The sequence below is a fragment of the Schistocerca cancellata genome, chromosome 8, assembly GCF_023864275.1.
Source record: "Schistocerca cancellata isolate TAMUIC-IGC-003103 chromosome 8, iqSchCanc2.1, whole genome shotgun sequence".
Classification (NCBI taxonomy): Eukaryota; Metazoa; Arthropoda; class Insecta; order Orthoptera; family Acrididae; genus Schistocerca; species Schistocerca cancellata.
The window spans coordinates 527,941,388-527,966,410 of NC_064633.1; the positions used below are offsets into that span (position 1 = coordinate 527,941,388).

The following is a 25,023-nucleotide window of genomic DNA, read 5'->3' on the forward strand; positions in this document are numbered from 1 at the left end:
ATGGAAACACCATGAACAGAACACATTACCATGCCTACTGCATTGTAGGAAAACAACTGGCATTGAAAACTACTTCAAGGAGTCTCAGAATGGATAAATACATGTCCTGTATAGTTTCCGACAGAATCTTATATCTTTCCTGCAAAATAGTGGCAAGTTCAATTAGGGATGATGGAGGTGAAGAGCGATCTCACACCCTTCTCACCAAAGTAGAGCATAAAGGCCCAATAATACTGTGATCTGGCGACTGCAGTGGCCAGGGGAGAAAATGCAATAATTCATCTTTGTGCTCACAAAACTAATCCTGGATGATGTGAACAGTGGTCATGTCATCTTGAAAGGCAGCATCACTATTGGGGAACAAACACTGTACCATGGGTTTGACCTGTTCAGCCAAAATGTCCAACATAATCCATGGCAGTAAGGCAATCTTGCACAGTAACCACGGAGCCCAAGGAATACTATGATACAGCTGACCCCAATCATCACTGAACCCCCACCATGTTTCACTCTTGGTAGCTAAATTAGGCCAGAAGATGGAAACTGTGAACCAAGACTCATCCGACCCAATCACTTTCTCCCACTGCCATAGTCAAGGCTTCAGCACAACATTTTCCTGTTGCAGGCGTTTCCATCACTAAAAATGGTTTCGGAATTACAGCACATCCTGCAATTCCCTGCTTATGGAGCTCCTTTTGCGTTGTTTTGGTGCAAGAGTATTCATGTGCTCAACATTCAGCTATGTTGTGCCTTTTTCTGCTGCCATCATCATATTTTTCACCGCTATTGCCTTCAATGACCGTCCACAATGATCTCTTAACACAAACTTGTCTCTATGTTGTGACTTAGCCAACAATGTTTTCTGATTTCCCTATGGGCAGTATAAATCTTCAATATGATGCCTCTTGAAATACCAAATACTTCGACTACCTCGGTTAGGAAAGCACCCACCATACGAGTGCCAACAATTTCCCCACATTCAAATTCACTATGCTCAGACATAATGCACTCCCAACTAAACAGAAAACTGATTACAACTGTCATTTGCAATGTACTGAGGACATTGCACAGGTAGTGGTCATGATCAAATACAACAGCACAACCTTCAAGCTTAGCTAGCACCCACATTTATGTTCAAGCAAGCATTTCTCCCGATGTTTCCTTATTTGTCCAACCTTGTATGTGCTATGTGCAGTCATTGTTAAATATAATTGTGGCTATTGGTTAACAGTCAAGTCTCCTATGCAAATATATTAGCAACAGCACATACAAAAGTTTCCTAATATTTTCCACATAAGCATTTGAAAGACACAAAACAATGACGACACTGGACAGTCAAATAGAAGGCACTATGACAAAGAAACCTTTTTGCTACTTGTTACATAATATTTGAAATGCATGATACTAGTGTTCGTCAACAGAATGGTACATCACCAATATCTCAAATCAGCTTCTGAATAACTAGTACTGCTGTATTACATCTTTCAGCATATACCTATAAATATATATGTAACACAACATTACAATTCTACTGATTGTCTTGTTTATGGTGGTTACATTAACTTAATATAAAGAACAATAATTTCAATGAGCCTGTAGCAATGGTGCAAGGGTCTTGCTGCTACAGTGTGTTATACGAGACACTATCTAACTTTCAAAAAGTATCACTAACATGAATACTAGCATTTGCATAATAGGTGTCTCACTGCATTTAATACCATTATACACAACAGTAAAATTATGCTAGCCTGCTTTCATGATAGGCACATAAGGAACCTAGGGACAGATTCATCTTCCAACGTTGAACGCAATAAACACAAAAGACAAACACTAACACACACGGTAATTAGACACAAAATCTAGTTAATATTAAAAAGAGATCTATGGACAAGACATTATCAAGAGTACTGGTACGAAGACGTTGCTGTTGGGGAATTATTTGTATTTTAGTGATGAAAAATAAATCCTAAAAAGTGACATCATAACAATCGCAGAACTGGAAAACATGGTAATAATGTATACTTTTGTGAGAGAGCAGACATTCTCTTCTTGTTCAAATAAGACAACATAACTAAATTTGGAAATTACAGAGGCTTGTTGAATGCTGCACATAACTACTAAACAATCTTGAACCATAAATAATGGTTCTAGCTGAGAAACTTCAGGATGATCACAGTGGACTTAGAAAAGGGTATTTGAGTAGTCCCAACATTTTTACAACAAAATAACTCACAGAACCACAAAGAGAATTTGATCTTCAAACACACACTGTTTTCTTAGATTTTAGGAAAGCTTTTGACTGAAGTGGATTATGGGCAAAAATGAGTGACAGTGACAACCTACCACATCTTGTAAGGGCTAATAAAAGCTCATATTGTGAAACAAAAATGGTAATAAATACAAAGGAGAAAAGTATTGATGGGATAAAAATTAGTGAGACAAGCATCATTTTCTCTTATCAACATTCATACTGATGATGCTCTTCAGTATTAGAAATTAGAGAATTTTCCAATAATTAGATGAAATATACTCACATAAGTGCACTATTATTTGCAGATGATGAAATAATACAAGAGAGGGAAAATGATCTCCAGCTAGCAGTACATAAGTTGAAGAAAATACGTATTTAATACAATATTAAAATCTTCTTAGAAAAGATTATTGCTTCAAGGGAAATCAGCAAGAGAGACAAAGATAGCAGTAAAATAATAAACAGCACTGATGTGAGCTTCTTGAGGCAAGTACAGGGCACAGATAGGTGGAAACAACATACAAATAGAGTGAGAGATGAATGATTATCCAAGAACATTCTGAATTACAAATAGAAAGGAAGGTGGACATAAACTTTATCATAACAGGCGAGGCTGTACATAAGATAAGTATGACCAATCTAGATGTTTCACTGCTTCATTTAATCTTTCCATAATCATTCATCTGCTTCTTATACAGAGTGGAAATGGAAATGAAGTCCCATGCTTCTTAACAGAGTGTAGGGGAACGATGCAGGAGATCCGCACTGCCGTACTAGACAAGGTCCTAGTGGAGGTAGTTTGCTGTTGCCTTCCTCCAACCGTAATGGGGATGAATGATGATGATGATGATGATGATGATGACAACGACGACACCCAGTCATCTTGGGGCAGGTGAAAATCCCTGACCCCACCAGAAATCGAATCCGGGACTCATTGCTCGGGAAGCGAGAATGCTACCGTGAGACCACGAGCTGCGGACTGATACAGAGCAATTAACAATTATTACTAATAGTTTGAAATGGAAAAATATATACACCTATCACACCGAAGTCAAAGAGCTGCACTATATTGTTATATAATTTGGGGAAAACTCCCTAACTCGCAGTCACTGTCAAGCCAACATGTAACACAGATTTTCTTGCAAAATCGCTTTTCTTATTTACTGTCTTTGTCCGTATTAGGGACTGACTAGTGGTAACTCTGCATATCATGCAATTTAATTTTTTGACTAATATGTTGCTGCAAAGCACTGACTTTGACTTCACATTTTACATGAATAATAAAGTAAACAAGTTATTTTTAATGCTGATAATAACTGTAATCAATTACTGAGAAATACCATAGAAACAATTGGGTTTATCTGGGAAAAAATTATCTGAACCTATCCACATTGGTTGTCTACATAAGCACAGTCTACTGGAGTCATGTGCTGTGTAATAATCTCGATAGAGTTTTTGATTATCCATCTATGAAATGATCATCGAGCATCAGTTTCCATCTTTAAGTACCAATGTCCGGCAAAAGATGTAAATCCATGAGCAGTAGATGAGCATCACAACAAAGACACCTGTAGGTATTATTCTTCTACCTCTGTGCAACACACACAGTCAATGAGTTCATATCCCATTGTAATTTCACTAACATGGAACTTGTCTCCCAACAGATGCAGCCACACAAAGAAAATAAAATTTTTAAATTTTTCTAGATTACTTACTTCACAAAAATAAGTTTCTCTGTATGACATGTTCACAGATAAAACATGTTTTCTCTTACAAATTGACATTTCTCAGACACAGACTGGCTGAACTAAGACGTATTCATGACAGTAACAACTTTATTTCAGTGCCCTCATAAAATTTTCACACAGGTTCCTTGTGAAGGAGATGTGTAACAAGGGTTTGTGGTTCACCTGTCCTGGACATTTTATGTAGAATCTAAAGAAAAGAAAGGCACAGGTAGAGCACTATGCTGACAAGAGAATATGTGCCACCAATACCAGGCGCAATCTACAAGGCAACATGAAATTTGACAGTCAACAAGAAATATGGGGCAGTATTCATGACAGAGTGAATACTCAAATTGCCATATACTCCTGCTGCTCCAGATGAGACTAGTACCTACTGTCCAGACAAGTACCCTCATTTTACACTGCCTGGAAAAATTATATTGAAGTACCCAGGACGAGAAAAAAATTAAACTTCTTGGGCTGAGAGGGTATGTGATGTAATTTCAATGATTACAAAATTCAGTCAAATTTACAAAGAACCTGACAGTGTATGCCCATTTATCACTACGACGTTGCAGCACGCTCTGGCCTTGCTGCATGAACCAGTTCAGTTGGTAAGGGTGTCTAAATGTCGTGGTACCCTCTCCTGAGGCAAGCTAGTCCAAAAGTGATGTAAGAGTTAAATGTTATATGTTGCATTGTGGAGGAAAAAGTTTCAATAATTCAGTCATTTCATGGACAGGCACACTCACAGTGTTGTAGCCGCACTGAGGCGTTAATATGGCTGAGTTTGATAGCTGAAACTGTGTCGTGCTTGTGAATCAGTAATTGTCGTGGAGGAACATATCAATAATAGAATGTAAAAGAAAATGCTTTCATGATCAGTGATCATCTGTTTAATTAACATGGAGATGCAATGTAGTAATGGTTACTTCACTGTGAATGTAAAAAAGTATAATTCCAAACATGTGATTGGATATGCTTATGCATTGTTAGAGAGGTTTGTTACATACTAAAACGGTAATAAAACAAAACATAATTTGAACTGGACAGTTATTATTTCCACATGATATTTTCCATTCTTTAACTGAACAACATTAATATCTGAAAAGTATAATAGCCAAGTTTTCGTATTAAGCACAGGGTCAGGTTTATTTCACTATGATGCGTCTTCTCTACATAAGGCTCCCATACTGGATTCTGATAGCAACAAAATTAATAATATAAAAATAAACAGAAATGATGTTAATAACAAGATGGAGATTTACACTGTACAACAGAGCGCTGAATTTTTTGAGACGTGCTTAACCACCTCTCCACACCATCATCTGATACAGAACAGAATTTAAAACACTCAGCCATATTAACGCCTCAGTGCGGCTACAACACTGTGAGTGTGTCTGTCCACGAAATAACTGAATTATTGAAACTTTTTCCTTCCACAATGCAACATATAACATTTAACTCTTACATCACTTTTGGACTAGCTTGCCTCAGGAGAGGGTACCACGACATTTAGACACCCTTACCAACTGAACTGGTTCATGCAGCAAGGCCAGAGCATGCTGCAACGTCGTCGTGATAAATGGGCATACACTGTCAGGTTCTTTGTAAATTTGACTGAATTTTGTAATCATTGAAATTACATCACATACCCTCTCAGCCCAAGAAGTTTAATTTTTTTCTCGTCCTGGGTACTTCAATATAATTTTTCCAGGCAGTGTAAAATGAGGGTACTTGTCTGGACAGTAGGTACTAGTCTCATCTGGAGCAGCAGGAGTATATGGCAATTTGAGTATTCACTCTGTCATGAATACTGCCCCATATTTCTTGTTGACTGTCAAATTTCATGTTGCCTTGCAGATTGCGCCTGGTAATGGTGGCACATATTCTCTTGTCAGCATAGAGCTCTACCTGCGCCTTTCTTTTCTTGTCATCACATAGCTCACACTTGGAAGCTGGCCAAATAGAACATGGACCCCCAGAGAACATTTAAACACATTAGGATGTTCAAATTGCATGGTTGGCCATGGGGCATGGTGGGAATTCGTATGGTTTGGTTTAGCAACAAAGCCCACTTTCATTTGGAAGGGTTCGTCAATAAGAAAAAAATGGCGCATTTGGTGGACTGAGAATCCGCATTTTGCGATCGAGAAGTCTCTTCACCTTCAATGGGTGACTGTGTCAAGTGCAATGTTGGGTCACGGAATAATCAGTGACTACCGAACAGTACATGAGGGTTTTGGAAGATGATTTCATCCCCATTATCCAAAGTTACCCTGACTTCAACAAGATGTGGTTCCTACAAGATGGAGCTCGACCCCATCAAAGCAGGAAAGTGTTTGATGTTTTGGAGGAGCACTTTGGGGACCGAAATCTGGCTCTGGGGCACCCAGAGGCCACTGACACAGACCTTGATTGGCCATCTTATTCTCCAGATCTGAACACATGCGACTCCTTTTTGTGGGGCAAGACAAGGTGTACAGCAATAACCCCAAAGCCATTGCTGAGCTGAAAATAGCTATTCAGGAGCTCATCGACAGCATCAATGTTCCGACACTTCAGCGGGTCATGCAGAATTTCGATATTTGTCTGCAGCATGTCATCGCCAAAGATGGCAGGCATATCGAACATGACATTTAGAAGCTAAATACAATGTGTGTGCGCCATAGTTTGTAACTAATTTATTTATATTTCATATAGTTCAGTAATTGCCATCCTGTACGTAACTTATTTTGGAGAGAAGAATTACAACTACTAAAGTAAACCATCCATATACAGGGTAACCAGAAACAGTCTGAAAAGCTGATCAATGTGTTGCACAGAAGGCTGTGCTGAGCAATAAATGTTGTTCTGTTTTCAGGCAGATTGGCACTGAAGTTAACTAACCAGTATGTTAAGAGCACAAATTCAAGCAGACTGCCACATACATTTAGTGTCAGTTGTTCTTCGTAGCATAAATGATAGCACACAAGACTGCTCTGCCTTTGGCTCACGTTCAGTCCTTATTACTGTCTTATGTCCAATTTGTGATTTGCTCTCTTGTTCAGTCTTGGGAAACTAAATGAAGCACACATTTGGCAACCTTGTCTCTGGCAGGCTGCTTGAATATGCACACACAATGGTCTGTATGGCTAACTTCAATGACAACCGACTCAAAAACAGTGAAACATGTCTAATTTTTTTTTCTTAAAATTATTTCTCAGCTGAACATACCCGCAAAATACAGGCTTTTCAGACTGTTTCTGTCCACCCTGTATACTAACGACATGCAGCAAAAAATTAGAAGACTGATGTGCAAGTCCTGTAACTTGAGCAGATGGTAGTGATTATGAAGAACAAACAGTGCTTGCATATCATTATTTCACTCACTGAAAAATACGGCAACGCATGCCGAACACATTGTATGAGCCTGTCAACAACGTTCTCAATCTCAGGATCGTGAGGATCAAAAGGTTGGCCAATATCAGCTTGTTCTGCAACCAAATCTACCAGTTCTTGCTGTCCACTCACTGTCTGGCTTAAGCGTGACCAACCTAACAGTTCCATTATGTGACGAAATTCGTCTTCTGTCACTGCCTGTAAAAGAAGAATGACCAATCCTAAACTTCAAAACAAATTATCTTTCTCTTTGCTACTGTCTCATTACAAACTCACCTGCATTAGCACTTTCTTACATTCCGAAATTAGAATATCTTCAGCTTCTTTGTCAATAACATCACGACCTAGTACTTTTATTTTTGCATTTAGAAATTTGATACATTTTTCTCTGCCAAGTTCATTTTCTCCAAAAATTTGTGAAAAAATTCCATCGAGGGTACCTGAGGAGGAAAATAATTATGTTTATAATGGAACTTAAACCTTAAAAATACTGCAATATTTTCATACCCTGTGACAAGACAGGCTGAATTTTGTAATTCTTATAATGTTGTGTAACAAACTCCACTTGCAAGGAAATATTACCACTCAACACAATTGACTTACTAAGTGGATTATGTGGTCAATTTACCAAAACTTTCTGTGCAGGGATCAGTAGATATCCACTTTTGGTAGTCATGCAGCTCAAATGTTTAGTGGAACCTTCTGACTCTGAAGCTCATGTACCAATTTTAACTCTTATAGCTCACGAAAGAATTTTACTTGGGAACTACACAAGCAGTCAGCAATGCTAACCAAAAATACCACCATCTTGTGAGTGTACACGCTGGGGGAGGAAGGGGGGGGGGGGGGGGGGGGAGACGGACATTAGAGTGGCAGTTTTCTGCTGCAGAGCACATGGCTGGTGGTTGCTACAGGGACGTGGCGAGCGACTAACAATTATGCAGCCTAGGAAAAACCCGAGTGGAAGCTTAGCAGGGGAGCGTATGGCTGTGTTGGAGCATTTGGAGGAATTTATATGCCAAAGAAAAATTTATAAAAACAGAACTAACAGTGCCACAGAGATGTGAAATGGCACGCATGGACAGAAAAATATGTAAAGCTAAATTATCTAGATGTGCCACAAAAATATATAATAATTTAAAAGTTATTGTTGTCTTAAAAATTGTAAATTTATGAACGTTCAAAAGCTAATACCTCAGCAACGTTTTGGCCGATCAATACGAACAAAGTGTTTATGAATGCAGCTAGTAGAGCTGCATTGAGCAATCATAGCTGATTTGGCAGAATATGTACCATTTTTGAACTAGAGGTCGGAATATGGGATTTGACTGAGAGAAACTGTTGAGTTTTTGTTAATAAATAAATTTAAAGAGACAAAGCTAGTGGCAGCATTCTAAAGTTTAAAGTGGAAGGTGAGTAATTAAGTATGTATTCTTATTTGCTTATTTATGTTTAGTATAAAAAATCCGCGAAAAGCAAAATCACGCCACAAGAAAACTATTTGGAAAAAAAAAAAGCGGTGACAGATACAAAAAATTGGACTTTACATTGTTATTGCCCAGAAAATTTACATATTTTTCAACGTATCGTGTGTTTTTGTGTTTAGTTTTAGAATATTCGCTTTTTTTTTTGTCAAACATTGTTTTGAGTTAGGCAGTCATTTCAAGGGCATATAGGGAGGCCTTCTTTGGACAGTTGAGTTTGAGCAATGCTAAGAGCCGGATGTGCTGCCCATCTGGGAGTAGTATTGGGTTGGTAGCCACAATCGGGGACAAGTATGTATGTATGTAGTATGTATGTAGCGACATTTGAAAATGATCAAGTTGAGCACAATATAGTGCTTTAGGACAGCAGACAACAGTGTATTTTGTGAACTGTGAACTGACTGTCGAGTTCTGTGATCACGACATGTGAATCTTATAGTGAAGTGTTGTAGCCTCAGTTATTAATGGCCACCCTTACGTAAAAGCCCCTCACAGACTGCATTTTAAGTGTTTAGTCAATATACTGAAGACTATTCGTGAAAAAACAGAAATATACTACTTGTTCAAATTATAAATCAATGTGAGTGACTCAATATTTTTAAATTTCACTGCAATACCTGCCTGCATTGCTTCTTAAATTTTATTTCAGCTTGAAAATTGATTTTACGGCAGGTGTGAGCTGGCACCCTATGACAAAAAACCTAATCAAACATCTAGACCAACCACATCTCTGGGCTGCGCAATTAAGCTGAGTGTTGAGTGTAACAAATATACATATATTTTTGTGCCATAGCACACGGGAGCTCAAAGTAACTATTCAAACTACAGTGCATAGTGCCCAGTACCATTGTAATCTGCACATCAGCCAAGTCCTTTTTCAAAGGAACTATCTCAGCAGTTGCCTTTAGTGATTTAGTGAAACCACAGAAAACCTATATAAGGATGGCTGGATGGGGATTTGAACCACTATCCTACTGCATGCAAATCCAGTGTCTTACCACTGTGCTGCCTCCAGTCTATAGAGAGGAGTGCACAGGAAGGGTAAAATGGAAAGGTAGGGAGTCTGCTGAAGACTTTGTTTGATGTAGGAAAAAAACACACCGTGAGGACAGCAATACCCTCACAGGAAAAATTACAAAATAATTAAAGCAGTGCAGAAGCAGAAAAATATAGCTAGTGAGGGCAGGAGGTTGAAATGGGGGTAGGAACAGTGAATACTTAGGCCAACATGTTCGCAACTGGAAGCAACAAGAACTAACAGCAATGAGGACGTAATGTATCCACTGTGAATTAGCTTTTTAAATGGACCAAACTGTGTGATGAGTTTCTCTTGAGTTGTCAAGATTGCCCTTGGTGGCAATAGGGCAGCTGACAACTCATACAGACAATGTGTCCACAGTGCACACTGAAAGCCATGCAATGTTTGCAGCAAAATTCATGTGTGGCACAGCTGCCTTCACAAAAGAACACCTTCTTAATGGCATAGGATGTGCCAATGACAGACCAAAGTGATGGCAGATGGCACAGGGGTGTCAATTGGTCTCAACTGAGCCTTCTACATAACTGCTCTGGAATTAACACTTGAATGTCTCGCAAATGTTTCATAGAACCATTCCCAGACTATTTCTCGACCATTCCACTCTTGAATAGCACAAGCGAAAAACAAACAGCAAAAAATTTCCATGCCAGATATGATTTCTAGTATTTTATTAAGATGGTTAATTTCTCCCTATGCAGATGGGAGCCAGCAAAATATTTTCACATTCTGAGGAAAAAAGTTAGTGACTGAATTTTCAAGAAAAGATCTTGCTGCAAGAAAAACACCTTTGTTTTCATGATTGTCACACCAAGTATCTTATGCTATCTGTGGCTCTCTCTCCCCCGTTTTGTGACAATACAGAATGAGTTGTTGTTCTTTGAACTATTCTGATGACAACTGTCAATCCTATCTGGTAACAATTCTACACTATGCACCAATACTCCAGGAAAGAGGACACACGAGTGTAATGTAGGCAGTGCAGTACATTTGTTGCACCTTCTATGTACTCTGCCAATAAAATGCAATTCACCTTCTCCACAACATTTTCTATGTGATGATTCCAATATTTAAGTTGTTTGTAATTGTAATCCCTAGGTATTTAGTTGAATTGGCAAGTATTACTTTTGTGCAATTTATCATTTAACTGAAACCAACAGTTTTAAGTAATCATGTGAATCACTTCACATTTTTCAGAGTTTTAGGTCAATTCTACACCTACATACATAACCCCACAAGCCACCATACAGTGCATGGCAGAAGGTACGCTGTACCAGTACTAATAGTTTCCTTTCCTATTCCACCCGCAGATAGAGCAAGGAAAAAACGACTGTCTATATGCCTCCGTATGAATCTTAATTTCTCATATCTGAAATTTGTGGTCGCTATGCAAAATGTATGCTGTTGGCAGTAGGATTGGTTCTGCAGTCAGCTTCAAATGCCGGTTCTCTAACCTTTCATAGCAGTGTTCTTCAAAATGATTTGTCTTCTTCCCTCCAGGGCTTCCCACTTGAAGCATAACCATAATACCTGCATGCTGATCAACCTCCCGGTAACCAATCTAGCAACTTGCCTCTGAACTGCTTTGCTGTCTTCTTTCAATCTGACCTGCTGCAGATCCCACACACACTAGCAGTAATCAAGACTAGGTTGCACAAGCATCCTGTATGCGGTCTCCTTTACAGATGACACAGTGTCTCCTAAAATTCTCCCAATACACAGAAGTCGACCATTCGCCTTCCCTACCCCAATCCTCACATGGTCATTCCATTTCATATCGCTTCACAACATTACACCAAAGATAACTTTTCTAAACCATTTTGTAGTTCTTCTTCTTCTAATGAACAGCACCAGCAACTGCAAACAAACTGAAAAGACTGTTCACGCTGCCTCCCCAAATAATTTATATTAACACAGCAGAGGAGCTATAACACTTCCCTAAGGAATGCCAGATATTAATTCTGTTCCACTCTACGACTTTCCATCAATTAGTACAAACTGTGTCCTTCCTGCCAGGAAATCATGACTCCAGTCACACAACCAAGACAATACTCCACAGGAACATAATTTGACTTAATAATTACTTGTGAGGAATGGTGTCGAAAGTCTTATGGATATCTAGACAAATAGAATCAAGCTGAGAAGACCCTGTCAGTTGCACTCACTACTCTTTGCAAATACAGAGGCAGTTGTATAGCTTCAAAAGAATCTAACCACCAAGTGGCGCCAGACAAAACACGCATAAAGGTTAACTAAATGCACAAGCTTTCAGGGCTAGTGGCGCCTCCTTCTGGCAGAAGGGTTGAAGGGGAAGGAAGAGGGACAAAGAAAAAGGGTGGCAAGGTTTAGGAAATGGGGAGAGTCGCCTAGAGTCCTAGGTCGGGGGAGATTACCAGATAGGGTGAGAAGGAAATACTGATCAGTCTTTCCTAAACCTTGCGGGGTCCTTCTCCTTCATCCCTATTCCTTCCCCTTCAACCCTTCTGTCACAACAACGAGCTACTGACGCTGAAAGCTCGGGCATCCTGTAAAGACAAAAGTCATGGGATACCTCCTAATATTGAGTTGGAGCTCCTTTTGCCCAGCATAGTGCAGCAACTTAACATCGCAAGGACTGCACAGGTTGTCGGAAATCTCCTGCAGGAGTAGTTGCCCATGTTGCCTCTACTGTCACTCATAACTGTGAAAATGTTGCCAGTGTAAGATTTTGTGCACAAACTTGATTATATACCATAAATGTTCAATGGGATTTGCATCCAGCGATCTGTAGGGCCAAATCATTCGCTCGAACTTTCTAGAATGTTCTTTAAATCAATCACGAACAGCTGTGGCCCAGTGACATGGAGCACTGTCATCCATAAAAATTCCATCATTGACTGGCAACATTAAATCCTTGAATGATACAAATGGTTTTCAAGAAGCCAAAAATTACCATTTCCAGTCAATAATCAGTTCAGGTGGACCAGAGGACCCAGTCCATTCCATGTAAACACAGCCCACACCATTGTGAAGCCACCATCAGCATGCACTGTGCCTTGTTGACAACATGGATTCACAGCTTCATAGGGTCTGTGCCACACTTTAACCCTACTCTCAAGTCTGACCAACTGAAATAGGGACTCCTCTGATCAGCCCATAGTTTTCCAGTCATCAAGGGTCCAACCAATATGGTCACAAGTTGAGGAGAGGTGATGTCGCGCTGTTAGCAAAGGCACTCGTATTAGTTGTCTGCTTCCATAGCCCACTACTGTCACAGTTCACTGCACTTTCCTAACTGACACATTTGTCATACACCATACATTTGACTTCATAATCATTCATGGATGTGTGTAGTCCTCAGCTCGGTCCAGTTCCCAAATGATTGAAAACCAAACTCATGTTCATAGGACTTTTTCTGTTTATTTTCATAAGTAGCACACCACACAAATTATTTAACATTCCACCTGGAACACCATAAGAGGCTTTGCTATGTCGAGTATATCTACTTCTAAATTACTAATGTTGGCAGCCATATTATGAAAGGATAGTTGCTACTCGCTACACAGTGGATATGCCAAGTCGCACATAGGCATAAAAAAAAGACTGACACAAAATAAGCTTTGTTTGATGTTAAGCAGACACTACTTTGGGTTGTGTACCCTCTTTACACTCCCCCCCCCCCCCCCCCCCCCCCCCCAAGTTTTCGTGAGATCAACCTTTATCATTTACGTACAATTACACAGTTAAAATACAGTGAAAAACACAGTCTGGGTAGAAGACAGTGACATCCAAAATCGACAACATACTGATAGACAGAGCTGTAACAAAGGTAACCACAACTGTATTCTGGGGCATTCGTAAAACGACCTTTGTTGATATCGTGTACTTTGATACAACTACAAATGCACCCAAATATGAGGAGACATTGACATGGTTTAAGAAATCAGCCAACAGGGGTGACATTCGAGTCAGTCGTCCAGTTTTGACAAAGACCTTGTTGACCGAAAGCTTGTACTGTGACAATCTTTTTTGTTGTGCCTATCTGTGACTCAGCATCTCCAATATATGGTGAGTAGCAACTTTCCTTTTCATAATACTAAAACAGAATACAAGTAACCTACTACAAACAGCATAGTGAACACATTACCGCAGCAAAGACAGCCATGAAGCCCACAAGTTTATATGCCAACTAGCTCTGCACATGAAGAGATTGATGAAATGTATAATGAGATAAAAAGAGTATTCGGATAGTTAAAGGAGGCGAAAATCTAACTCTGATTAGGGGACTGGAATTCAATAATAGGAAAAGGGAGGGAAGGAAAAATAATACGTGAATATGGACTAGGGGAAAGGAATGTAAGTGGACGCCGCCTGGTTGAATTTCACACAGACCACAATTTAATCATCACTAACACTTTGTTTAAAAATTATAAAAGAAGGGGACGAGGCCTAAGGGCACTGGAAGGTTTCAGATTAATCATTCAACGGTTAGAGATTTAGGAACCAATTTAAATTGTAAGGCATGTCCAGGGGCAGATCTGGACTCTGGCCATAATTTATTGATTAACTGTAGGTTAAAACTGAAGCAATAGTACAAAAGGATTTGGATAAGTTGAAATAACCAGAGGTTGTCGAGAGTTTCAGGAGCAATGAGCAACAGCTGACTAGAACAGGGGAATAGAACACACAAGAAGACAAACGAACAGCTTTACAAGACAAAATAGTGAAGGTAGCAGAGGTCCAAAACAAGTTAAAAGACAAGTCTAGTAGAAATCCTCGGATAACTCAAGAGACATTGAATTTAATGGATGAAAGCAGAAAATTTAAAAATGCAGCACAAATGAAGCAGGCGAAAGGCAATACAAAAGTTAAATAATGAGACTAACAGGAAATGCAAAATGGCTAAGCAGGAATGGCTAGAGGATAAATGTAGACTTTGAGAAAGCTTTTGATGATGTTGACTGGAACATTCTCTCTGAAATTCTAAAGGTAGAAGGGTAAAACACGAGGAGAAAAAGGCTATTTACTTCTTGTACAGAAACGAGACGGCAGTTATAAGAGTTGAGGGGTATGAAAGGGAAGCAATGGTTGAGAAGGGAGACAGGGTTGCAGCCTATCCCTTATGTTATTCAATCTGTACACTGAGCAAACATTAACAGAAACAAATGAAATCACCTGATAAACAAAGTAAGAGCCTACGGAATATCAGACCAGCTGTGTGGCTGGATTGAAGAGTTTTTAGCAAACAGAACACAGCATGTTGTTCTCAATGGAGAGATGTCTACAGACATTAAAGTAACCTCTGGCGTGCCACAGGGGAGTGTTATGGGACCACTGCTTTACACAATATATATAAATGACCTAGTAGATAGTGTCAGAAGTTCCATGCGGCTTTTCGCGGATGATGCTGTAGTATACAGAGAAGTTGCAGCATTATAAAATTGTAGCAAAATGCAGGAAGATCTGAAGCGGATAGGCACTTGGTGCAGGGAGTGGCAACTGACCCTTAACATACACAAATGAAATGTATTGCGAATACAAAGAAAGAAGGATCCTTTATTGTATGATTATATGATAGCGGAACAAACACTGGTAGCAGTTACTTCTGTAAAATATCTGGAAGTATGCGTGCGGAACAATTTGAAGTAGAATGATTATATAAAATTAATTGTTGGTAAGACGGGTACCAGGTTGAGATTCATTGGGAGAGTCCTTAGAAAATGTAGTCCATCAACAAAGGAGGTGGCTTACAAAACACTCGTTCGACCTATACTTGAGTATTGCTCATCAGTGTGGGATCCGTACCAGATCGGGTTGACGGAAGAGATAGAGAAGATCCAAAGAAGAGCAGCACATTTCATCACAGTGTTATTTGTTAAGCATGATAGCGTTACAGAGATGTTTAGCAAACTCAAGTGGCAGACTCTGCAAGAGAGGCGCTCTGCATCGCGGTGTAGCTTGCTGTCCAGGTTTCGAAAGGGTGCGTTTCTGGATGAGGTATCAAATATATTGCTTTCCCCTACTTATACCTCCCGAGGAGATCACGAATGTAAAATTACAGAGATTTGAGCGTGCACGGAGGCTTTCCGGCAGTCGTTCTTCTTGAGAACCATACGCGACTGGAACAGGAAAGGGAGGTAATGACAGTGGCACGTAAAGTACCCTCCGCCACACACCGTTAGGTGGCTTGCGGAGTATAAATGTAGATGTAGATGTAGAGAGGGGTGAAAATCACAGAGGGAGACCAAGAGATGAATACAGTAAGCAAATTCAGAAGCATGTAGGTTGCAGTAGTTATTCATAGATGAAGAGGCTTGCACAGGATAGAATAGCATGGAGAGCTGCATCAAACAGTCTTCTGACTAAAGATCACAACATCAACAATATTACTGTCACATTGGGAAACATCATGGAATAAAAACAACTCTAACAAAAATTTTACCAGTACATGGCACTGTTAAGTGTCAGAATATGGACACCAAGAGACACACGGCACACGGTTATACCTCCCATGAAGGATCGCACACTGCTGGCAAATTGGTCCAATGTCTGCTAAGAGTCTGGAGAAAAGATTATAAAATTCAAAAGGACAAGTTCTTTTAAAGTGCAATGTGGCAGAGGGAGGAAAGTAGTTGATCCGATGTCTGTCAAAGATGTGGTCACAGCATTTCATGAGGGGTCAAGTAGTAGTGTGCAAACTTGCAATGGACGGGCAATAGACGGAATGTTGGATTTAGGTTAGGTTAGGTTAGGTTAGTGTTTAACGTCCCGTCGACAACGAGGTCATTAGAGACGGAGCGCAAGCTCGGGTTAGGGAAGGATTGGGAAGGAAATCGGCCATGCCCTTTCAAAGGAACCATCCCGGCATTTGCCTGAAACGATTTAGGGAAATCACGGAAAACCTAAATCAGGATGGCTGGAGACGGGATTGAACCGTCGTCCTCCCGGAATGTTGGACATTCCTGCAAGGACAAAGCATAAAATTCTACCAAACATCCTGCATTGCTATCCATACAATATCACCCATATTCAGAAGTTGCTTCCTGCTGACCTGCTAGCAAGAAAAACGTTCACTCTGGAATTTCTTGCTCACATGGAAGCGGACAATGAATGGCAATGGAACCTTCTGTGGACGGATGAAGCCCACTTCTATCCTCAAGGACAAGCCAATACACAGAATTGCAGAATATGGGTAATGGAAAGTTTGCATGCACATCAACCAGTACCACTTCATTCTACAAAGGTGACAGTGTTGTGTCACTGGCTTGCATCATCAAACGGCCGTATTTTTTTGAGATGAGCTCTGCGGGTCTTGTTACCTGTACCATCACTGGTAATAAGAGATTTTTCTGTGCGCCGATGTCATTCTAGCCCTCCAACAGTGTGGCTGTGTGGGTAGGATCACTTTTATGCAAGATGACAGTGCCACCTATTGGTAAAATTTTTGTTCTTTTTTTCCATGACATTTCCTCCTGTGTCATTAATATGCTCTTCAAATTTGATATTCTGAGCAATGGTCATCTTTCTACAGTGTTCTGAAACTGCAACTTTAATATTGACACCCCATACATCATCCATGTTTTTTCTTATTTTTTCTTTAACACACACAGTCACACACACACACACACACACACACAGAGTCACACACACACACAAGATTAGCATACAATATTTAGAATGGTTGTAAAAATATCATTTACACCACAATGTGCTACCACACTTAAATGAGGTGTCATTCCAAATACCAAATTAATATGCGACACACATCATGCCACCAGACAGCTTTCCTGGCATGTGCTGCTTACATGGGTGAAGTTATCTGAAAATGATGATATGCAGTTACTTATGCTGTTCTTTGAAATTTATGCATAACTTTACCCAGTGGACCACAAACAAAATATGCTTGCCAGAGAAGTCATCTGGCTGTAGGTACTAAATACTATCTCGCAAAGCTGGGATGGGTTGCAAGTTAACAACAAATGGCAGTCAATGGAAATGTACTAAGTTTTGTCACATGGACACAAACTGATGGTCATGTCTCTTGCGAGAGTTATAAAATGGTGCCAGGATACTCTAAACACAAGATGAGGTTTTCAGCTGGGAAAAATATGTTAACAGCTTATGATAACGGCTGTCTGTGTATTGCACATAGTAACTGTTGGTAATCTTTGGTGGGAGCATCTGGTGCTCCTATTCTCACAGAGTGACTATCATTTATTGCCAAAGTTTAAGGAATACAAAGGTGAAAAAGTATTTTTCAGACAATGAAGATACTAAAAAGAGGCAGTGATAAAGTGGATGACGGAACAAAATATGAATTTGGGATAAGTAAGTACACACTTGGGCAGGAAAAAAATGTATGGGCATTAGTGATTATTACATGGGAAAGCAACTGAAGGTATATTCTTGAGATTCATCATATTAAAATAAAAGAATGGTGTCTCAGAAAATTTACTTTGTTTTGCATCATTATTTTCCAGGTAATTCTAATACGAAGTTTTGCTGCATCTCTGAGAGCTAGTAGATACCATTTGAAATACTCAAAAATGAAGGCAGGTATAAGCAAAATATGGAAATAAGCATACTAGCTATTCTTTCAATCATTCAGTAACTTAACAGTAAACTGATAATACGAACCAAAGTCTCCTTACCTTTAGCGTCCATTTTAAAAAGTGTCATCAGTGAGTTATGAACCACGCTAAGTTCTGTAGGATCTCCAACTTGCAGCAATTGAGCCAGAATGTCTGCTATTTTCCTTGTGTGCTTGTTGTTATCCTTACACAAATTTGGTAGGTCTTTTACAGCTTGTTTTCGTATCTGTGGAAAGAAAACGATTTGTTTGGCCATTTACAATACACACACTAAAGCTGCTCATTGGGCAGTTCTCATATGACATTGCCCCAAAGCCAAGCCTCAAACAAAATTTACAAAAACCCTCAATAAAGTCATAAAACAGTAAAACTTCTAAGAACAATGACTAACTGCCATGAATTATATACTTCTTTCTCCCATGGAATCTTGTGCATAATATTTTCTACTTCTGTACCTTGACTGATGCTCCATTCTAGTTCCAAGTGCAAGTTTCTGCTACTATTTTTAAACAGTGTTAAAACTGAAATTAAACACGTTTCTTATAGAACTATCCTAGCCACAATTAAATGAGCGTCAGATAAGGTAAACATAAAGAAGGCTCTACAAAGGTGATTCAATGAATATGTAGCAAAAGCCAGAATACTGCAAGATGTTTTAAATTTCATATTCATGTGGTTCTAGAAGATGGAAGCACATTTCATTTGAAAGACAACAAGTGTTCCAATGCTCTGGGACAATGAACTGCAGCCAGAGTAAGACAGCAGGTGCATCAATGGAATATATATGATTAAAACAGTACGCAGCTGTGCAATTTTTGCTGTCAATTTTTTTTTTTTTAGGGCGCAAAACTTCTATGGTCATTAGCGCCCAGCCCGTGACTTAAGACAGTAAAAAACCGTAATTGAAAACCAGCAGCAATGGGAACAAAGTCATAAAATTGGAGAAACTAAAAATAGAAGAAATGCTTAAAAATCCACTACAGAAAGGGGGCGGTTGTCCCCAAAAAAAGCTTCAAATGACTGACGTCATTTCACTGTCACTAATAAAATGGAGAACGCGGTCAGCTGAGCGCGTGTCATCTGCTAAATTCGACGATAGATCAGGCGATAGCTGTAGACGGGAGCGTAACGGATTAAAATAGGGGCATTCAATTAAAAGGTGTCTTACCGTCCACAGCTGAAAGCAGTGGGGACAGAGCGGGGGAGGATCGCCGCTTAAAAGATGTCGATGGCTAAAAAGACAGTGCCCTATCCGGAGTCTAGCTAAAATTACCTCCTCCCGACGACGCGTTCGGGAGGAAGAGGTCCAAGCGCAAGGAAGGGCTTTCACTTCCCGCAATTTATTACGGGAAAGTGTTGACCAATGCGCATGCCATAAATGAGCAACTTTGCGACATAAACCGCTCCGTAGATCGGTGAAGGGAAGCGACTGAATAGCTGACCGAGGAAGAGAGACTGCAGCCTTGGCCGCTATATCGGCCGCATCATTCCCACAGATACCAGCGTGTCCCGGGAGCCAGAGGAACGCCACCGAGACGCCCCCCAGGTGGAACAAGCGCAGACAGTCCTGAATCCGGTGGACCAGAGGAGACTGAGGAGAGAGCTAAGAGAATCTGAGCAGATAACGTACTGTATCCGCTGATGGCGGCGGATGTAGTGGACAGCCTGGAGAACAGCGTAAAGCTCCGCAGTATAAACCGAACACTGGTCGGGAAGCCGAAAGCGATTTGGGGTGTCGCCAACAATATAGGCACTCCCTACACCTAACGATGTTTTCGAGCCATCGGTGTAAATAAATGTGGCGTCCGTCATTTGTGCACATAGAGCAGCAAATGCCCGATGATAAACAAGTGTAGGGGTACCATCCTTGGGAAATTGACAAAGGTCACGGAGCAGGCAGATCCGGGGACGGAGCCAAGGCGGTGCTGTACCCCAAGTTGTCAAGAAGGTTTTAGGAAAGCGGAAGGAAAGAGAATGGAGCAGTTGACGGAAGCGGACTCCCGGGGGTAGTAGGGAGGAGGAGCGGCCTGCATACCCTACATCAAAGGAGGCGTCGAAAAAAAGGTCATGGGATGGATTAGCAGGCATGGAAGACAGATGGCTAGCATAACGACTCAGGAGGACTGCTCGCCGATTGGACAGCGGAGGTTCAGCAGTCTCAGCATAAAGGGCTAGTGTAAAAAGCTCCGGACACTAAACGTAATCCACGGTGGTTGATAGAGTCGAGACGCCGAAGAATAGACGGCCGAGCAGAGGAGTAGACTATGCTTCCATAATCCAATTTCGAGCGCACTAAGGCGCGACAGAGGCGGAGGACCACTCGGTCCGCTCCCCAGGAGGTACCATTCAGGACACGGAGGGTGTTAAGCGATCGCAGACAGCGAGCCGAAAGATAGGAAACGTGGGAGGACCAGCACAGTTTTCTGTCAAACATAAGACCCAAGAATTTAGCGACGTCTGAAAACGGAAGGTTGACAGGACCTAGATGTAAGGAGGGCGGAAGAAACTCCTTACGTCGCCAAAAATTGACACAAACGGTCTTACTGGGTGAGAAACGGAAGCCGGTTTCGATGCTCCACGAGTGGAGGCGATCGAGACATCCTTGAAGACGTCGTTCAAGAAGGCTGGTCCGTTGAGAGCTGTAGTAGATCGCAAAATCGTCCACAAAGAGGGAGCCCGAGACATCAGGAAGGAGACAATCCATAATTGGATTTATGGTGATGGCAAACAGTACAACACTCAGCACGGATCCCTGGGGTACCCCGTTTTCTTGGAAGAAAGTACGGGAGAGAGTAGTGTTCACCTGCACCCTAAAAGTGCGCTCTGCCATAAATTCGCGAAGAAAAAGGGGCAGCCGGCCTCGAAAGCCCCAAGAGAACAGTGTGCGGAGGATGCCTGTCCTCCAACAGGTATCGTATGCTCTCTCCAGATCAAAAAATATTGCTACCGTTTGGCGTTTCCGGAGAAAATTGTTCATGATATAAGTGGAGAGAGCAACAAGATGGTCAACTGCAGAACGATGCTTCCGAAATCCGCATTGGGCTGGTGTTAAAAGACTGCGGGATTCCAGCCACCAAGCTAAACGGTAATTCACCATACGCTCCAAAACCTTACAGACACTACTCGTGAGAGAAATGGGGCGATAGCTAGAGGGGAGATGTTTGTCCTTTCCAGGTTTCGGAACGGGAACAACAACAGCTTCCCGCCACCGTCTGGGAAAGGTACTGTCGGTCCAAATTCGATTATAAAGGCGAAGGAGGTAACGCAGACTATGGGTTGATAAATGCAGCAATTTTTGGACATGGATACCATCCGGTCCTGGGGTGGAGGAGCGAGAAGAAGAGAGTGTATGTTGGAGTTCCCGCATGGAGAAAACAGTATTGTAGCTTTCGTGATTTTGAGAGGAGAAAGCAAGATGTCGCACTTCCGCTGCACGTTTCTTCGGGAGAAACGTCGGCGGGTAATTGGAAGAGCTCGAAATCTCAGCAAAGTGCTGACCCAACGAGTTAGAAATTGCGACGGGGTCCACTATGGTATCATGCGCGACAGTGAGCCCAGAGACCGGGGAGAAACTAGGCGCGCCTGAGAACCGTTGAAGCCGACTCCAAACTTCCGAGGAGGGAGTGAAGGTGTTAAATGAGCTAATAAAGAATTTCCAGCTTGCCTTCTTGCTATCGCGGATGACGCGACGGCATCGCGCACGGAGCTGCTTATAGCGGATACAGTTGGCCAAAGTAGGATGGTGACGGAAAATGCGAAGAGCACGTCGCCGCTCACGTATTGCGTCACGGCATGCCTCGTTCCACCAAGGAACTGGGGGGCGCCGGGGCAATTCAGAGGTGCGTGGTATTGAACGTTCCGCAGCTGTAAGAATAACGTCGGTAATATATATGACCTCATCGTCGACACTGGGAAAGTGACGGTCATCGAATGTCGCTAGAGACGAAAAAAGTGTCCAATCGGCTTGGGCAAATTTCCAGCGTCGCGAGCGCATATATGGCAGTGGAGGCTGCAGTCTAAGGACACATGGAAAGTGGTCACTCGAGTGTGTATCATCAAGGGCGAACCATTCGAAGCGCCAAGCTAGCGGAACAGTACCGACCGCAAGGTCCAAATGAGATAAATTTGTCGTGGAGGCAGACAAAAATGTGGGGACCCCAGTGTTGAGGCAAACTAGATCCGCTTGGTGGAAGACGTCTAGCAATAGAGAGCCACGTGGACAAGTATGTGGAGATCCCCAAAGCGGGTGGTGGGCATTGAAGTCCCCAACCAGCAAATAGGGGGGTGGAAGCTGACCAAGAAGATAAAGGAGATCAGCTCGTGCCATTGGTGTGGATGATGGAATGTATACAGTACAAAGAGAGAACGTGTATCCAGAAAGGGAAAGACGGATGGCGACAGCTTGGAAGGAACTGTTTAAGGGGATTGGGTGATAATGGAGAGTATCATGGAGAAGAATCATGAGTCCTCCATGGGATGGAGTGCCTTCAACAGAGGGGAGGTCATATCGGACGGACGGAAAATGAGGGAGAACAAAGCGGTCATGGGGACGCAGCTTTGTTTCCTGAAGACAGAAGATGACCGGCGAGTAGGATCGTAAGAGGACCGTCAATTCATCCCGATTGGCTCGAATGCCGCGGATATTCCAGTGGATAATGGACATAGGGTGAACAGAAAATGGAGGAATGTGACCAAGGGTGCTGTCAACTCAACGACTGCTCAGAGCTTGCGACCGACAGCATGGAATGGCATTCAGCCGTAGGCAGAAGATCCTGATCCATAGGTTGGTCAGGAGCAGCCCCTGCCACCAGCGATCGGCCGGTTGACCGGCCACCAGCAGTGCGCCTCGGCGACACAGAAGACGGCCGAGGGCGATTTCCGCCAGGTGGTGCTGTAGATGGGACACGCCTTGGCGGAGAAGGAGAGGAACTGGGTTTCTTTGTAGCCTTCTTGGAAGTATGATGTTTAGATGAAGGAGGAACCGATGGTTGTGAAGTTGCGGTACGTAAAAACTCTTCACGAGTATGCTCTTTTTTCGAAGACTTGGCGTCTGACTTTTGGGCTCGAGATTTAGCAGAACCCAACGAAGGGTGAGCCATAGAGTGGGCAGGCGAAAGTGGTGAGGTTGAACGGGCGACCTTTGCGCTGGCCGATCTGACGACCGTGGTACTAAAGGTGAGGTCACAAGTCTGCGTGGCCGCCTCCTTTGTTGGCTGAGGAGAAGCAAGGACAGTGCTGTATTTTCCTGTCTGGGGCACGATGGGCTGTCGACTGGCGAATAATTTTCGAACAGCAAAGGTCGACACCTTTTCCTTCATTCTTATTTCCTGGATGAGCTTTTCGTCCTTAAAAACGGGGCAATCTCGAGAGGAAGTAGGGTGGTCACCCATACAGTTGATGCAGCGAGGGGATGGAGGTGGACAAGCACCCTCATGGGCATCCTTGCCACACGTAACACATTTGGCCGGATTGGAACAGGACTGGCTGGTGTGATTGAACCGCTGACATCGATAGCAACGCGTAGGGTTTGGGACGTAAGGGCGAACGGAAATTATCTCATAGCCTGCTTTGATTTTCGATGGGAGTTGAACTTTGTCAAATGTCAAGAAGACAGTGCGGGTTGGAATGATGTTCGTGTCAACCCGTTTCATAACTCTATGAACTGCCGTTACGCCCTGGTCAGACAGATAGTGCTGAATTTCTTCGTCAGACAATCCATCGAGGGAGCGTGTATAAACGACTCCACGCGAGGAATTTAAGGTACGGTGCGGTTCCACCCGGACAGGGAAGGTGTGGAGCAGAGAAGTACGCAGCAATTTTTGTGCCTGGAGGGCACTGTGTGTTTCTAACAACAGGGTGCCATTAAAATGGTTCAAATGGCTCTGAGCACTATGGGACTCAACTGCTGTGGTCATAAGTCCCCTAGAACTTAGAACTACTTAAACCTAACTAACCTAAGGACAGCACACAACACCCAGCCATCACGAGGCAGAGAAAATCCCCGACCCCGCCGGGAATCGAACCCGGGAACCCGGGCGTGGGAAGCGAGAACGCTACCGCACGACCACGAGAAGCGGGCCAGGGTGCCATTCCGTAATCTGGAACAAGACTTTACAGGACCTGCAATTGCGTCGACACCTTTCTGAATAATGAAAGGGTTGACCGTGGAGAAGTCGTGACCTTCATCAGACCGAGAAACAACAAGGAACTGTGGCAACGATGGAAGAATCGTCTGTGGCTGAGACTCAGTATACTTACGTTTGTGAGCAGACATAGTGGAAGGTGAGGAAACCATTGCGGAAGAATCCCCCATGATTACCGGCGTCTCCGATGGCGCGCTCTTCCCTTGTGGGGGCCCTCTCTGAGGGCACTCCCGCCTTAGGTGATTGTTCACACCTCAGGTCACACCTCCCGACAAACGGACGGAGGGACCAATCGGCACTTTCGGAAGGCATCAGCTCGGGTAATCACCCCTCCCTGGGCCTGGCCGTTACCAGAGGGTACGTACGTGTCCTACCTGTCTACCCGGGGCGGGGAATTACGCGTTACCCCCGTCACCGGCTACGCACAAAAG

General features: G+C 42.3%; 1 protein-coding gene across 1 annotated transcript in view; it reads right to left on the reverse strand.

Moving 5' to 3' along the window:
- Window positions 1-25,023, reverse strand: part of LOC126094435 (apoptosis inhibitor 5) — a 100,103-nt gene that overhangs the window by 48,150 nt on the left and 26,930 nt on the right. The window contains exons 3-5 of the mRNA XM_049908802.1: window positions 18,510-18,675; window positions 7,636-7,799; window positions 7,351-7,557 (exon numbers count right to left, since the gene is read on the reverse strand). Of these exons, the coding sequence (XP_049764759.1) occupies window positions 7,351-7,557; window positions 7,636-7,799; window positions 18,510-18,675 (537 nt within the window). The remainder of the gene's footprint in view (window positions 1-7,350; window positions 7,558-7,635; window positions 7,800-18,509; window positions 18,676-25,023) is intronic.